General features: G+C 51.3%; 1 protein-coding gene across 1 annotated transcript in view; it reads left to right on the top strand.

Moving 5' to 3' along the window:
* TOP2A (DNA topoisomerase II alpha) overlaps positions 1 to 14,389 on the top strand; it is a 52,191-nt gene that overhangs the window by 14,939 nt on the left and 22,863 nt on the right. The window contains exon 11 of the mRNA XM_088474650.1: positions 592 to 730. Within this exon, the coding sequence (XP_088330776.1) occupies positions 592 to 730 (139 nt within the window). The remainder of the gene's footprint in view (positions 1 to 591; positions 731 to 14,389) is intronic.

The raw sequence follows: 14,389 nt of genomic DNA, 5'->3' as shown, positions 1-14,389 counted from the left end.
ATACAACAACACTCAATATAAGGATTTTTTATGTTGACTTTATGGCAATTCCAAAACATTGTTATTGAAGAGTAATTCCCCATTGAGGTTTATGCGCAAGGTTTACCCTGTTTTTTATTTGTTGAATCTTTTTTGGTGAATTGTGGGTGTACACCATATTAACCTATTGCTGCATTTACACTCGTAAGTGTGAAGCGCACGGATTACTAAAACCTGTTTTTGGCTCAATGTTCCTGTTCCTCTCAATTCTGCAAACATGGTTTAACACTCATAAAAATCCTGTTTTCATGATCGAAGTTCTGTCAAATTTTGGGTACTGATTAGATCCTGCAGTGTTTTCGTTCTTCTTTGATTTTTATTAGTATTTTGTATAACAGGCAATTTTATACTGTAGGTTTAATTTTTTTTTTTTTTTAACACTGCTGGGATTTAGGTATTTCTTGTATTTCCTTTTGCTGTCAGTGCTATACCCAGAATTGTTAAGCAGGTGACTAGTAACCTATGGATACATTTTGGTTTGTAACTTTGACTTTTAACTTGAAAAATTAAGTTTATGTACCTATTGCTTATGAGTGCATTATTTTGTTTCAGGCAACAGGTTGTGGCATTGTGGAAAGCATCTTAAACTGGGTGAAGTTTAAGGCTCAGTCCCAGCTGAATAAGAAATGCTCTGCGGTGAAGCACACAAAGATCAAGGGAATCCCGAAACTGGATGATGCTAATGATGCTGGTAATTTTCATAGCAAAAGTTAGCAGGGTTTTTTTTTTTTTTATATATGAAGCTCCTGATGACAGCTTCTGTTTTTATATTTTCCTACTTTCCTATTGTAAATGCTGCTGTTCTGATGTCCACCTCTCTCCTCAGCCCATGTTCAGGGGTATTGTGCTCTAGGGGGTGTTTTCTGTGGAAGGTTTCCTGCCATGCACGATTATGCCATTCATTTGCCCACTGGGTGGAATACCCTCTCTGTTGGGGTTTAAACTTTGGTCAAGTGGTACACTTAGGGCAGGGGTCAGGGAACTTTTTTACCTTTTAACCCAAAATATATTTAGATACGCAGACGTTACCCCCTTGATTTGAAAGGAAGGAAATCTTGTAGTAGTGCCCTATATAATGCCCCTGTAGCAGTGCCCCCAAATAATGCCCCTGTAGTAGTGCTCTCCATAGTTATGCCCCTGTAGCACTGCCACCATAGTTATGCCTATGTAGTTATGGTCCATTTGTGCTAAACTTTTTAACATTATCTTAATAAAAGTTTACATTTGAATAATTTAGGTTATTGCCTCAAGCACAGAGCCCCCACCCCCCTCCCTATCTGATTTTGACAGGGTATTGATTATACATATAATCTTTACATCATCGAGAAATGATTTACCTCATGACTGATGTATAACGTTTATTCATCATTTTTTTCAATAAAGTGCAAGACTCTGTGCAGCCTCTTTCCCTCCTCCCCTTGGAGATTTATGAAATCTATTAGATATAAGGTGGTGACTTTGCCCATAGCAGCCAGCTCTTGTAATTTTTCTAGAAGTGTATAATCTCACACAATAATGTATATTTAGTAAATAATGTGTATTTATTAATTGTTTAATAAATACACATTACTTAATATACATAATTGTGGGAGATCATTTTACGGTGCACCTTCATACTGTGTTTTTTTTGTTGTTGTTTTTTTTAAAAAATTTGAGTAATTTTTTTTTATTGGAACTTCAAAATAACAGACAAAAATAGAATACAATATTAATTTAAAAAAAAATCTTGACAAGTATATATGGACACAAGGCACTGTGGTACATCTTCTAATTAAACATTTATATCCATACAATAAAATGCTATAAAAAAGCGTTTGAATATCATAGACATATAAATCATGTATACTTCAACACAAACCTATAGCCATTACAATGTACTGATAAATATATATTGATCAGGACATCTATTACACATTAACACAAAACATATATACCAAAAAAGTTACAGTATATTGTCAAATAACAAAAAATAAATATTGAAAAAGGAGAAGCTTCTCCCAAACCTGCACTGATGCCACACATGCATATGAAGCAAAAATTAAACAGTGTGACAATAATATTAAAATAGATACAGCTGAGCCCAAAATATAACCACATCATTATTTATCAGGAAGAGCATATCTGGAATTCTGCCATCTACTCCAAATACGGTTAAATTTGAACTGCCTTTCGGGTAAGATAAAGGTATTTTTCATGCCGAACTGAGGTGCGTACCAAGGGTAGCCATGCACAATAATCTGGTCCCTGAGAGGCCATCCAGGTCCAGGCAATGCTAACCTTAGCCAGAGTACATATATTAATGGTATATTGTCTAGCTTATTTATCGAACGGTATCCTCCAAGACCCCCACACCACCGGCGTAAGAAGAGGAGTACTAGTTATAACATTTATGACCTTAATCCAAAAGGTTTGAACTAAGAGACACTCCCATAACAAATGGCAAAAAGTTCCAGCAGCCGTTTGACACTTTGGGCAAGCAGTAGAAGTACGGCAACCAAACTTAACCAACCTAACCGGGGCTAAATAAACTATATAAATAGCTGAAATTTCACAGAGGCAGTGGAGCTGCGAGGAACACTCTAAAGCGATGTCCCAGCCACTATCAACTATAGAACCTACATCTGCCTCCAATTTCTCTTTAAGATAAAGTAATTTGGATTTGTGATAATGAGACATAAGGTATGCGTAAATAAAAGACACAGATCTGCGGGGGCCTAGTGAGAGAAGTGCTGCCTTCATAGGAAAAGATTGAGGGGCAGGAGGGCCATTAGTAAACTGAATATTCAGGGCATGCCTAAGTTGCAGAAATCTATAAAAATGAGCTTGGCAAAGAAAATTCCTCTTGCAATTGAGAGAAGGATTTAAATGTAGAACTAACATATAATTGTCCCAGGGAGTGGATACCCTTGGGACCCCACACTTGTCTAGTTTGAAGTGATCTCAGTTCAGGCAATGCCCTAGAATTCCATAACTGGGTGTCAGGATCTAACCTAGTGAATTGCGTGATATCAGAGACCGCCCTCCAAAGCTTAACAGCCTGTACTAGTATCTGAGGGAAGAGTCTATTAACTCTATCACTCAATAGGGCCTGTAAGGGCGTATACCTTCATACTGTTTACCCTATTGCTATGGAGTCTAACAAGGTGCCACAAGAGCTGAGCGCAGACACATTGTAACTAAATCTATATTGTAAGAGATTTGGATGATCTTTTAGTGTCAGCAGCTCCCTAGTACATGCACAGGAGTAGATTCCCATTGTAGACTATTTCTACTTCAGGGTCCACAGGGTGACCTTTTGGGGGTATAGCTGGATCCTCGGGCACCACAGAGTTAAAGCTTTTAGCTGCTTCCAGGATGCACTTGGGTCCATCCTCCTCTATACCCCGCCCCCGAGCCACAGGCACCTCAGTTTAAGCTGGTGCCCGGCCGGAGTCGGGTCGTTAAATTTATTTTTTACTACAGTTTTTTTTCTGCAGAGCGGCAGCGATGGGCTGTCTGTACAGACGCCCACGCTGCCGCTCCTTCTCCCTGCTGGCGCCGCGACGCCAGTTCTGAACTGGGGATCGCGGCGGGGGATGCCGGAGTCTGTGTAAGCCGGACTCTGGTTTCCCCCAGGACTGCTGCCGGAGACGCCGGGGAGATCAAGGTAAGCTGCGTGCCGCTGATTAGCGGCGGTGCGCGGGTTCCTTTTAAACGCAGTCCCATGCCCCCGTCTAGGGGACAGACCGGTGGCGGTGGGCTCCCCCTCCATTGGAGGCATACCCCGCCAGACCACCAGGGTAAATAACTCGGCAAGCGGGATGCCGGCAACCTGGGGGTTAATATGCTAGCCAGGGGAGGAAGCATTCCCTGTCTAGCGGCTTCTCAGCTCAGCGCGCGTTTCAGCTAGTAGTCTGGCGTTGCAGATATTCTGCCACTCCTCTGAGGTCTCCAGCAGCCATTTTCTCCAGTGGCAGCGCAGATACTCTCAGGGAGCACGCGGACCGGTCCCCCTGTGTACCTCTCCCCTGCAAAAGGACAGTGTACACAGCACTATAGCCCTCCCAGACACTGAATCTGGGCAGGTTGATTGTAGTGGAAAGGTGCAGTGAGTATATCTTCCTGCATGGTATGTGACTTTTGCTAGTGCTGCCTGTCTGTCCTAATTTCTACTTACTGTCAGCCTATACCTATCCCTTTCCTTCTCCTGCAAGCCCTACAGGTGTGCGGGGGAAGGGTGTTTCTACTGACCTCACTTATATAGATCACGTATTTGTGAGGTCCGTCACATACAGTTGTGTGCTACACCGGGCCATATTGTGGGCTGTTGTCCAGCACACTGGTGAGTGCGCACGTTTTATATTTCTACTTCAGGGTCCATAGGGGGTCCACAGGGTTGACCTTGGGGTTATAGCTGGAACAGGATCCATGGGCACCACACAGTTAAGCTTTTAGCTCCCAGGATGCACTTGGGTCCTCCTCTATACCCCGCCCCCGAGCCACAGGCACCTCAGTGTAAGCTGGTGCCCGGCCGGAGTCGGTCACCGCGCAGGGGGGCTGCAGGAGCAGCCCCCAGAAGCTTTTTATTTTAAGTTAAATTTTATTTATTTTTAATCTCTTTTTACTACAGACGGCAGCGAAGGGCTGTCTGTACAGATGCCCACGCTGCCGCTCTGATCCCCGACTGGCGCCGCGACGCCAGTACTGATCTGGGGATCGCGGCGGGAGGACAGAGTCCGTACTAGCCGGACTCTGTCTACCTCCCAGGACTGCTGCCGGAGTCGCCGGGGATTCAGGTAAGCCGCGCGTCACTGGCTAGCGGCGGCACGCGGAATGCCTTAAATGCAGTCCTTTAGCCTCCGGTCCTGGGGACAGACCGGAGGCTGCTGGCAGTGGCGGCGGGCCCCCCCCATAACCCGTGGGACCACTAGACCACCAGGGATAACCGGGAAGCCAGCATCCCTGGGGTTAATGGCCAGCCAGGGGAGGAAGCCTTCCCTGTCAGCGGCTCCTCCCCTCAGCTCAGCGCGCCTTTCAGCACGCAGTCTGGCGTCGCTGAGCTGCAGATTCCTCGGCCACTCCTCCTCTGAGGTCTCCAGCGGCCATTTTCCCAGTGGCAGCGCAGATCTCAGGGAGCACGCGGACCGGTCCCCCTGTGTACCTCTCCCCTGATTAAGGACAGCGTACACAGCAACTATAGCCCTCCCAGACACTGAATCTGGGCAGGTTGATTGTAGTGGAAAGGTGCAGTGAGTATATCTTCCTGCATGGTATGTGACTTTTTGCTAGTGCTGCCTGTCTGTGCTTATTTTCCGCTTACTGTCAGCTTATACCTATCCCTTTACTTCTCCTACAAGCCCTGCAGGTGTGTGGGGGAGGGGCGTTTCTACTGACCTCACTTATATAGATCACGTATTTGTGAGGTCCGTCACATACAGTTGTGTGCTACTCAGTGCCATATTGTGGGCTGTTGTTCAGCACACTGGTGAGTGCGTTTTACTTCTACCCTGGTGCCAGATATATAATATATTCTGTCATGTCAGACGAGGAGGTTGAGCGCTCAGTGGCTCCGGTGTTGGCCTCCTGCGGACGCTGTTCTGCAGGAGTAGATAGGGAGGATTTGTCACAGGATGGCCTGTGTAGTCGATGCCAGGTGGCTCCTGGCCCATCCAGACCTTCTCTGGCGCAGGAACCACCGTGGGCGATGTTTTCTCAAGTGCTGGTGTCTATTGCGGACCGTTTGTCGGTCCCGACTGCTCTCCCTACTAGGGCGGTGCCCCAGCCGACCATCCCCCATTCCCCGGGTGTCCCGCAGTTATTGCGGAGTCCTCCTGGGTCTCAATCAGTTGGTCCCTATGCGGGGTTGCCTATGTATATACAGGCTTCCCCTGTGCCGCAGCAGCCTGTGGTACCTTTTCAGGCCCCTATGGCGACGCCTCCACCATGGGTGGATGTGCTCTCCAACTCCGTGCAAAATTTGGCGGCCGCTTCCTCGGCTTTTCAGTCAATGTTGCAGACTGACATGCCTTCTAGGATTTCAAAACGCCCACTCATGACACGGGCTGCTCAGGTATCTGACTCAGAGGGTTCCTCAGATGATGGGGAGGTCCCTGATGACACTGACTCGGACGCCTCGGTCCAGGAAATGGATACCAAGTCGTCCATTAATGTGCGAGCACTAGTTAGGGCGGTGCGAGCTATTCTTCTTATAGAGGATGAGGCACCGGTTCCTAGGTCGAAGTTTCCTAGTTTCAAAAAAACTAAGGTGGCTTCTGCTGTGTTTCCCCTGTCGGATCAGTTGACGGATCATGTGGCGGTAGCTTGGCAGGCGCCCAGTAAGAGATTCCTTCCTCAGAAGCGGTTGGCTTCTAATTACCCCTTCCCTGAGGCACATTGTAAAAAATGGGAAACTCCACCGGCGGTGGATTCCCATGTCACCCGTTTAACTCGGGGCGCCACCTTACCATTACCGTCGATATCCTCACTGAAGGATCCCACGGACAGGAAAGTTGAGACTTGCTTAAAGTCTATTTACTCCCTCTCCGGGGCGGTGGCCCGACCGTCCATGGCCATTTCCTGGGTGGCCAAGGCCATTGAGGGGTGGGCCAATGCATTGGAAGATACCTTCCCGGACGACGCTCCGGATGTCCAGCGGGCGTTGTTGGGACAAATGAGGGACGCCGCTTCTTACATTGGAGAAGCTTCTTTACATGCTAGTCTGCTGACCTCGCGGGTATCGGCTGCAGCGGTGTCTGCCCGCCGATCCTTATGGTTGCGGTCCTGGAGAGCGGACTCTGATTCAAAGAAAGGTCTGGAGGCCTTACCTTTCAATGGGGAATTACTATTTGGTCCGGACTTGGACAAAATAGTGGACACCCTGGCTAAATCCAAGTCGGCCTTCCTCCCTTCGGCGGCACTGCCTGCTAAGGTTCGGAGTTCGGCTTTTCGTTCCTTTCGGGTTCAGGGTAAGGCGAAAGGTCAGTCCTTCCCGAGACAGTCTGCGAGTAAGACGGCCTCTAAACCCAAGAAGCAAGCCTGGAGTGCTCGGCGCCCTTCTTCCAAGCAGGAAGATAAACCTGCGGCCTGATGGGACGGGCCTCCCTCTGGGGGACCTCAGAGTGGGAGGCCGACTTCTTCTATTTGCCCAGTGCTGGCACAATACCACCACGGATGCCTGGGTTCGAGAAGTGGTCTCCCAGGGGTACGCCCTGTCTTTTCGGCACAGAGCACCCCACCAGTTTTTCTGCACAAGTCCTTCTCAGAACAAGACCAAGGCGTTACAGGTTCAGGAGGCTATAGAGTCCTTGCTGAAAGCAGGGGTCATTGTTCCCGTTCCTCTATCACAACGAGGGACGGGGTATTATTCGTCTCTGTTTCTGGTGCAGAAACCCAATGGTTCTCATCGCCCTATCCTCAACTTGAAGTCTCTGAACAAATTCCTCAGAGTTCCCAAGTTCAGGATGGAAACGTTACGTTCCATCATTCTGGCGATGGAACCGGGGGATTACATGGTGTCCCTGGACATCCAGGACGCCTACCTCCATGTTCCGATAGCATCTTCACACCAGCGGTATCTGAGGTTCGCTATCCTTCAACACCACTATCAGTTCCGGGCGCTACCCTTTGGTCTCTCCACGGCACCGAGGGTGTTCACGAAGATTATGGCGGTCATGGCCGCACATCTTCGGAACCAGAATGTACGGCTGCTGCCGTACCTGGACGACCTCCTGTTGCTGGCGAGCTCCCCGGAGGTACTGCTTCAACATCTCCACCTGACGATCGCTTGCCTGCAAGCACACGGGTGGTTGATAAATTGGAAAAAGTCCTCTCTGATTCCATCACAGCGGATGGTTCATTTGGGAGCCCTGCTGGATTCGCGTCAGCAAAGGATCTTCCTGACTCCGGAGAAGGTCGCCTCACTACAGCTGCGGATACGCAGTTGCCTGAGCCGTTGCCGCCTGTCGGTCCATTCGGCTATGAGAGTTCTGGGGTCCATGGTGTCGACATTCGACATGGTGGAATTTGCCCAGTTCCATTCCCGGCCCCTGCAGGGGCTGATTCTATCAGAATGGAACGGGTTACCTCACCGGATCCGCTCTCAGGTGCTGGTGTTGTCTCCGGACGTTCGGCTATCTTTGGCTTGGTGGCTTCAGACAGCTCATCTGGTCGAGGGGCGCCCATTTTGGATCCCGGACTGGGTTCTGCTCACGACGGATGCCAGTCTCCGGGGTTGGGGGGCAGTGACCGGCTCTTTGTCGCTTCAGGGTCGTTGGTTAGCGGAAGAAGCACTTCTCCCCATCAACATCCTGGAACTGCGGGCAGTATACAAGGCCCTGCAGTCGTCCTGCCCCGCTCTTCACGGAAGGGCGGTACAGGTGCAGTCCGACAACGCCACCACGGTGGCGTATATCAATCACCAAGGCGGAACTCGCAGTCAGGCAGCGATGTCGGAGGTGTCTCGTATCCTGTCTTGGGCGGAGGGTCACATTCCAGCGATCTCGGCGGTCTTCATCCCCGGAGTCCTCAATTGGGAGGCGGACTTCCTCAGCCGTCACGACGTGCATCCCGGGGAATGGTCGCTTCACCCAGAGGTGTTTCAGCTACTCGTGGACAGGTGGGGACTGCCGGAGCTGGACTTGATGGCCTCCCGTCACAATCACAAGTTGCCCGTTTACGGGTCAAGGACAAGAGACGCAGGTGCAAGTCTGGTGGACGCGCTGTCGGTGACATGGACGTTTCACCTGGCGTATCTGTTTCCTCCGATATCCCTGCTTCCTCGGGTTCTGCGGAAATTCAAGCAGGACGGCGGCATGCTCGTGCTGGTAGCTCCGGCGTGGCCCAGACGTCCTTGGTACTCCGATCTGAGGAGCCTCTCCATCGACGCTCCGTACCTTCTTCCTCAACGTCGGGACCTGTTGTCTCAGGGGCCCTGCCTTTACCCGGATCTGGGTTGGCTGTCTTTGATGGCGTGGCTCTTGAGACAGCCGTCTTGAGGTCTCAGGGCTTCTCCAGTTCGGTTATTTGTACCATGCTCAGGGCACGCAAGCCTGCTTCAGCACGGATTTATCACAGAGTGTGGCACACTTACTTTCAGTGGTGTGAGTCCAGACTTTATGATCCTCAGGTGTTCCGAGTTTCTAGGATCTTGGAATTTCTTCAGTCAGGATTGGATCTCGGCTTACGCCTTGCATCTCTGAAGGTTCATGTGTCCGCCTTGTCCGTGTGGTTTCAACGGCGGATTGCAATACTACCAGACGTTCACACCTTTTTCCAAGGTGTTCTCAGGATCCAGCCTCCCTTTGTGCCTCCTGTGGCTCCTTGGGACTTGGCGGTGGTGCTACGGGTCCTGCAGGGTCCTCCGTTTGAGCCTCTTGAGGCGGTGGAGCTCAAGTGGCTGACATTTAAGACTGTTTTTCTCCTGGCAATTGCTTCGGCCAGGAGGGTGTCTGAATTGGGGGCGCTTTCCTGTCGCCCTCCTTTCCTGATTTTTCACCAGGACAGAGCGGTGCTCCGCACTCGTCCTGAGTTTTTGCCCAAAGTGGTCTCGAAGTTCCATATTAATCAGGAACTTGTTGTGCCAGCTTTTCAGTCCCCTGATCTTTCAGCTGGTGAGACTTCCTTAGATGTGGTCCGGGCGCTTAGAATTTATGTAGACCGGACGGCTTCGGTTAGGAAGTCTGATTCCTTGTTTATCCTCTTTGGTTTTCACAAGAGGGGTTGGCCTGCCAACAAACAAACGTTAGCCCGTTGGCTTCGTTCCGTTATTTGTGAGGCTTATGCACAGGAGGGCTTACCTGTGCCAGCCTCTGTTAAGGCTCATTCCACTCGTTCTGTTGGTCCCTCTTGGGCTGCTAGACGTGGCGCTTCTGCTGTTCAGCTGTGTAGGGCGGCCACTTGGTCTTCAATTCAAACGTTTTTGAGGTTCTATGCGTTTGACACCTTTGCCTCTCAGGATGCATCCTTTGGGCGCCGGGTACTCCTTTCAGCACAGGAGCGTCCCCGCCCTTAGTTGTACTGCTTTGGGACATCCCCAAGGTCAACCCTGTGGACCCCCTATGGACCCTGAAGTAGAAAACAAGAGATATGGTAAGAACTTACCTTTGTTATCTCTTTTTCTACGAAGTCCATAGGGTCCACAGGGCGCCCGCCCTGACGCACCTGGCTTCAAATGGGCTGTGTGGCTGGTCACCGGTTTTCCGTCTCCTATTGCTGAGAGTATGGTTTCTTGTGTGTTCCAGTCTTCCTTCTCTCTGTTCCATATTCTCCTCCGGCCTAGGCTGCTTACCAACTGAGGTGCCTGTGGCTCGGGGGCGGGGTATAGAGGAGGACCCAAGTGCATCCTGGGAGCTAAAAGCTTAACTGTGTGGTGCCCATGGATCCTGTTCCAGCTATAACCCCAAGGTCAACCCTGTGGACCCTATGGACTTCGTAGAAACAGAGATAACAAAGGTAAGTTCTTACCATATCTCTTGTTTTAATTATATAGTCTGTCATGTCTGAGGAGGAGATTTGTCACAGGACGGCCTGTGCGGACGGTGCCAGGCGGTCCCTGGTACGTCTAAACCTCCTATGTCGCAGGATCCACCATGGGCGATGTTTTCCCAGGTGCTGGTGTCCATCGCGGACCGTCTGTCGGTCCCGACTGCCGTCCCTACTAGGGCGTTGCCCCAGCCTACCATCCCCCATTCCCTGGGTGTCCCACAATTATTGCAGACTCCCCCGGGGTCTCAGCCTGTTGGTCCCTATGCGGGGTTGCCAATGTATATACAGTCCACCCCTGTGGCGCAGCAGGCTGTGGTACCGTTTCAGGCTCCTGTGGCAGCTCCTCCACCCTGGGTGGATGCACTTTCCCACACTGTCCAAGATTTGGTGGCAGCAGCTTTTCAGTCGATGTTGCGCAGTGACGTGCCCTCCAGGGCGTCTAAACGCACAGTTATGGCGCAGGCTGCGCATTTTTTGGACTCTGAGGGGTCCTCGGATGATGGTGAGGTGCAGGATGCGTCAGATGCCTCAGTACAGGAGGTAGACACTAAGTCTTCCATCAATGTGCGGGCTCTGGTTAGGGCGGTGCGGGCCATTCTTCTGATTGAGGATGAGGTATCCTAGTTTTAAAAAAGCTAAGGTTACTTCTGCAGCGTTCCCCTTGTCTGATCAGTTGACGAATCACATGGCGGTGGACTGGCAGACGCCCAGTAAGCGATTCCTGCCACAGAAGCGGTTGGCGTCCAATTATCCATTTCCAGAGGCGCATTATAAGAAATGGGAAACTCCGCCTGCGGTCGATTCCCATGTAACACGCCTCATCAGGAGTGCTACTTTGCCATTGCCGTCTATATCCTCGCTGAAGGATCCTACGGACAGGAAGGTGGAGACTTGTCTAAAGTCTATTTACACTCTCTCGGGCTGTAGCCCGGCTGTCCATGGCCATCTCCTAAGTGACCAAGGCCATTGAGGGTTGGGCCAACGCCTTGGAGGATACGTTTACGGATGAAGCTCCAGATGTCCAGAGGGCGTTGTTAGGACAGATGAGAGATGCCGCTTCCTACATTGGAGAAGCATCTTTGGATGCTAGCCTGCTGACCTCTAGGGTTTCGGCGGCAGCAGTGTCTGCTCGCAGATCCTTGTGGTTGAGGTCTTGGAGAGCAGACGCTGATTCAAAGAAAGGCTTTGAGGCCTTACCTTTTAATGGAGAGTTACTATTTGGTCCGGACCTGGACAAAATAGTAGATACCCTGGCAAAATCCAAGTCAGCCTTCCTCCCTTCAGCTACGACACCTGCTAAGGTCCGGAGCTCGGCCTTTCGCTCCTTTCGGGTTTAGGGCAAGGCAAAGGGTCAGTCCTTCCCGAGGCAGTCCGCAACCAAGACCGCCTCAAAGCCAAAGAAGCAAGCCTGGAGTGCTAGGCGCCCTTCTTCCAAGCAAGAAGATAAGCCTTCTGCATGATGGGACGGGCCTCCCTCTGGGGGACCCCAAAGTGGGAGGCCGTCTTCTTCAATTTGCCCAGTGCTGGCACAATACCACCACGGATGCCTGGGTGTGAGAAGTGGTCTCCCAGGGGTACGCCCTGTCTTTTCGGCACAGGCCGCCTCGCCAGTTTTTTTGCACGAGTCCTTCTCAGGAAAAAACCAAGGCCTTGCCGGTTCAGGAAGCCATAGAGGCCTTGCTGACGGTGGGGGTCATTATACCCGTACCACAATCTCAACGTGGGATGGGGTATTACTCTACGCTGTTTCTGGTGCAGAAACCCAATGGCTCTCATCGCCCCATCCTCAATTTTGAAGTCCCTGAACAGGTTTCTCAGGGTTCCCAATTTCAGGATGGAAACTTTGCGTTCCATCATTCTGGCGATGGAACCGGGGGATTATATGGTCTCCCTGGATATCCAGGACGCCTACCTCCATGTGCCTATAGCAACATCGCACCAACTGTTTCTGCGGTTTGCTATTCTCCACAACCACTACCAATTCAGGGCTCTACCCTTTGGCCTCTCCACGGCACCAAGGGTATTTACCAAGGTGATGGCGGCTCACCTTCGAGCCAGGGGATATGGTTGCTACCGTATCTAGACGACCTCCTCTTGCTGGCAAGCTCCCCGGAGGTACTGATCCAACATCTCCACCTGACGGTCGCTTGTCTACAGGCGCACGGGTGGTTGATCAACTGGAAGAAGTCCTCCCTCATCCCATCACAGCGGATGGTTCATTTGGGGGCCCTGCTGGACTCTCGTCGGCAACGGATTTTTCTGACTCCAGAGAAGGTCTCCTCCTTACAGCTGCAGATTCACAGTTGTCTGAGCAGTGGCAGAGTGTCGGTGCACTCAGCGATGAGAGTTTTGGGGTCCATGGTGTCAGCATTCGACATGGTGGAGTTTGCCCAGTTCCATTCCAGGCCCCTGCAGAGGCTGATTCTTTCGGAATGGAACGGATTGTCACACAGGATCCGCTCTCAGATGCTGGTGTTGTCCTCGGAGGTGCGTCTGTCCCTGGCCTGGTGGCTACAGACGGCTCATCTCCTCGAGGGGCGCCCCTTTTGGATCCCTTAATGGGTTCTGCTCACCACAGATGCCAGTCTCCGGGGTTGGGGGGCGGTGACAGGCTCCTTGTCACTTCAGGGTCTTTGGTCGGCGGAGGAAGCGATTCTTCCCATCAACATCCTGGAACTGCGGGCAGTGTACAGAGCCCTGCAGTCGTCCGGCACCACTCTTCACGGAAGGGCCGTTGAGGTGCAGTCAGACAACGCCACCACGGTGGCGTACATCAATCACCAGGGAGGGACTCGCAGTCGAGCTGCGATGTCGGAGGTGTCCCGCGTCCTGGCTTGGGCAGAGCGCTGTCTTCCAGCTCTCTCGGCAGTCTTCATCCCGGGAGTCCTCAGTTGGGAGGCAGACTTCCTCAGCCGTTACGAAGTGCATCCCGGGGAATGGTCGCTTCCTCCAGAGGTATTCCAACTACTCGTGGACAAGTGGGGGCTGCCAGAGCTGGACCTGATGGCGTCCCGTCACAATCACAAGCTGCCCGTGTACGGGTCAAGGACTAGGGACACAGGCGCAAGTCTGATAGACGTGCTGTCGGTGAAATAGCTGTTTCAGCTGGCTTACTTGTTCCCTCCGATATCTCTGCTGCCTCGGGTCCTGCGCAAGTTCAACAAGGACGGAGGCACACTGATCCTGGTGGCCCAGAAGGCCGTGGTACTCTGATCTGCGGAGCCTGTCCATTGACGCTCCGTACCTCCTACCTCAACGGCGGGACCTGTTGTCTCAGGTGCCCTGTCTTCACCCGGATCTGGGTCGACTATCTTTGACGGCGTGGCTCTTGAGACAGCCGTCCTGAGGTCTCGGGGCTTTTCTAGCTCCGTTATTACCACCATGCGCGCAAGCCTGCTTCCGCGAGTATCTACCACAGAGTGTGGCACACTTACTTTCAGTGGTGCGAGGCCAGAAAATATGATCCCCAGGTGTTCCGGGTTTCGCGTATTCTGGATTTGGGGGCGCTTTCCTGTCGTCCCCCTTTTCTGGTTTTTCATCAGGACAGAGCGGTGCTTCGCACTTGTCCTTATTTGCTGCCTAAGGTGGTTTCCAGGTTCCACATTAATCAGGAAATTGTTGTACCAGCCTTTCAGTCGCCTGATCTTTCGGCTGGGGAAGCTTCCTTAGACGTTGTCCGTGCACTCCAGGTTTATGTGGACCGGACTAGTTCTGTGAGGAAGTCGGATTCTTTGTTTATCCTCTTTGTTGGCAGGCCAACCCCTCTTGTGAAAACCAAACAGACTCTAGTCCGTTGGCTTCGTTCTGTTATTATTGAGGCTTATATGCAGGAGGGTTTACCTGTTCCAGCCTCTGTTAAGGCTCATTCCACTCCGTCTGTGGGCCCTTC

This window comes from Taudactylus pleione, unplaced genomic scaffold, assembly GCF_031769625.1.
Source record: "Taudactylus pleione unplaced genomic scaffold, aTauple2 ptg000155l, whole genome shotgun sequence".
Lineage (NCBI taxonomy): Eukaryota > Metazoa > Chordata > Amphibia > Anura > Myobatrachidae > Taudactylus > Taudactylus pleione.
The sequence above is the reverse complement of the archived record's forward strand: the minus strand, read 5'-3'. Positions and strand labels throughout refer to the sequence as shown.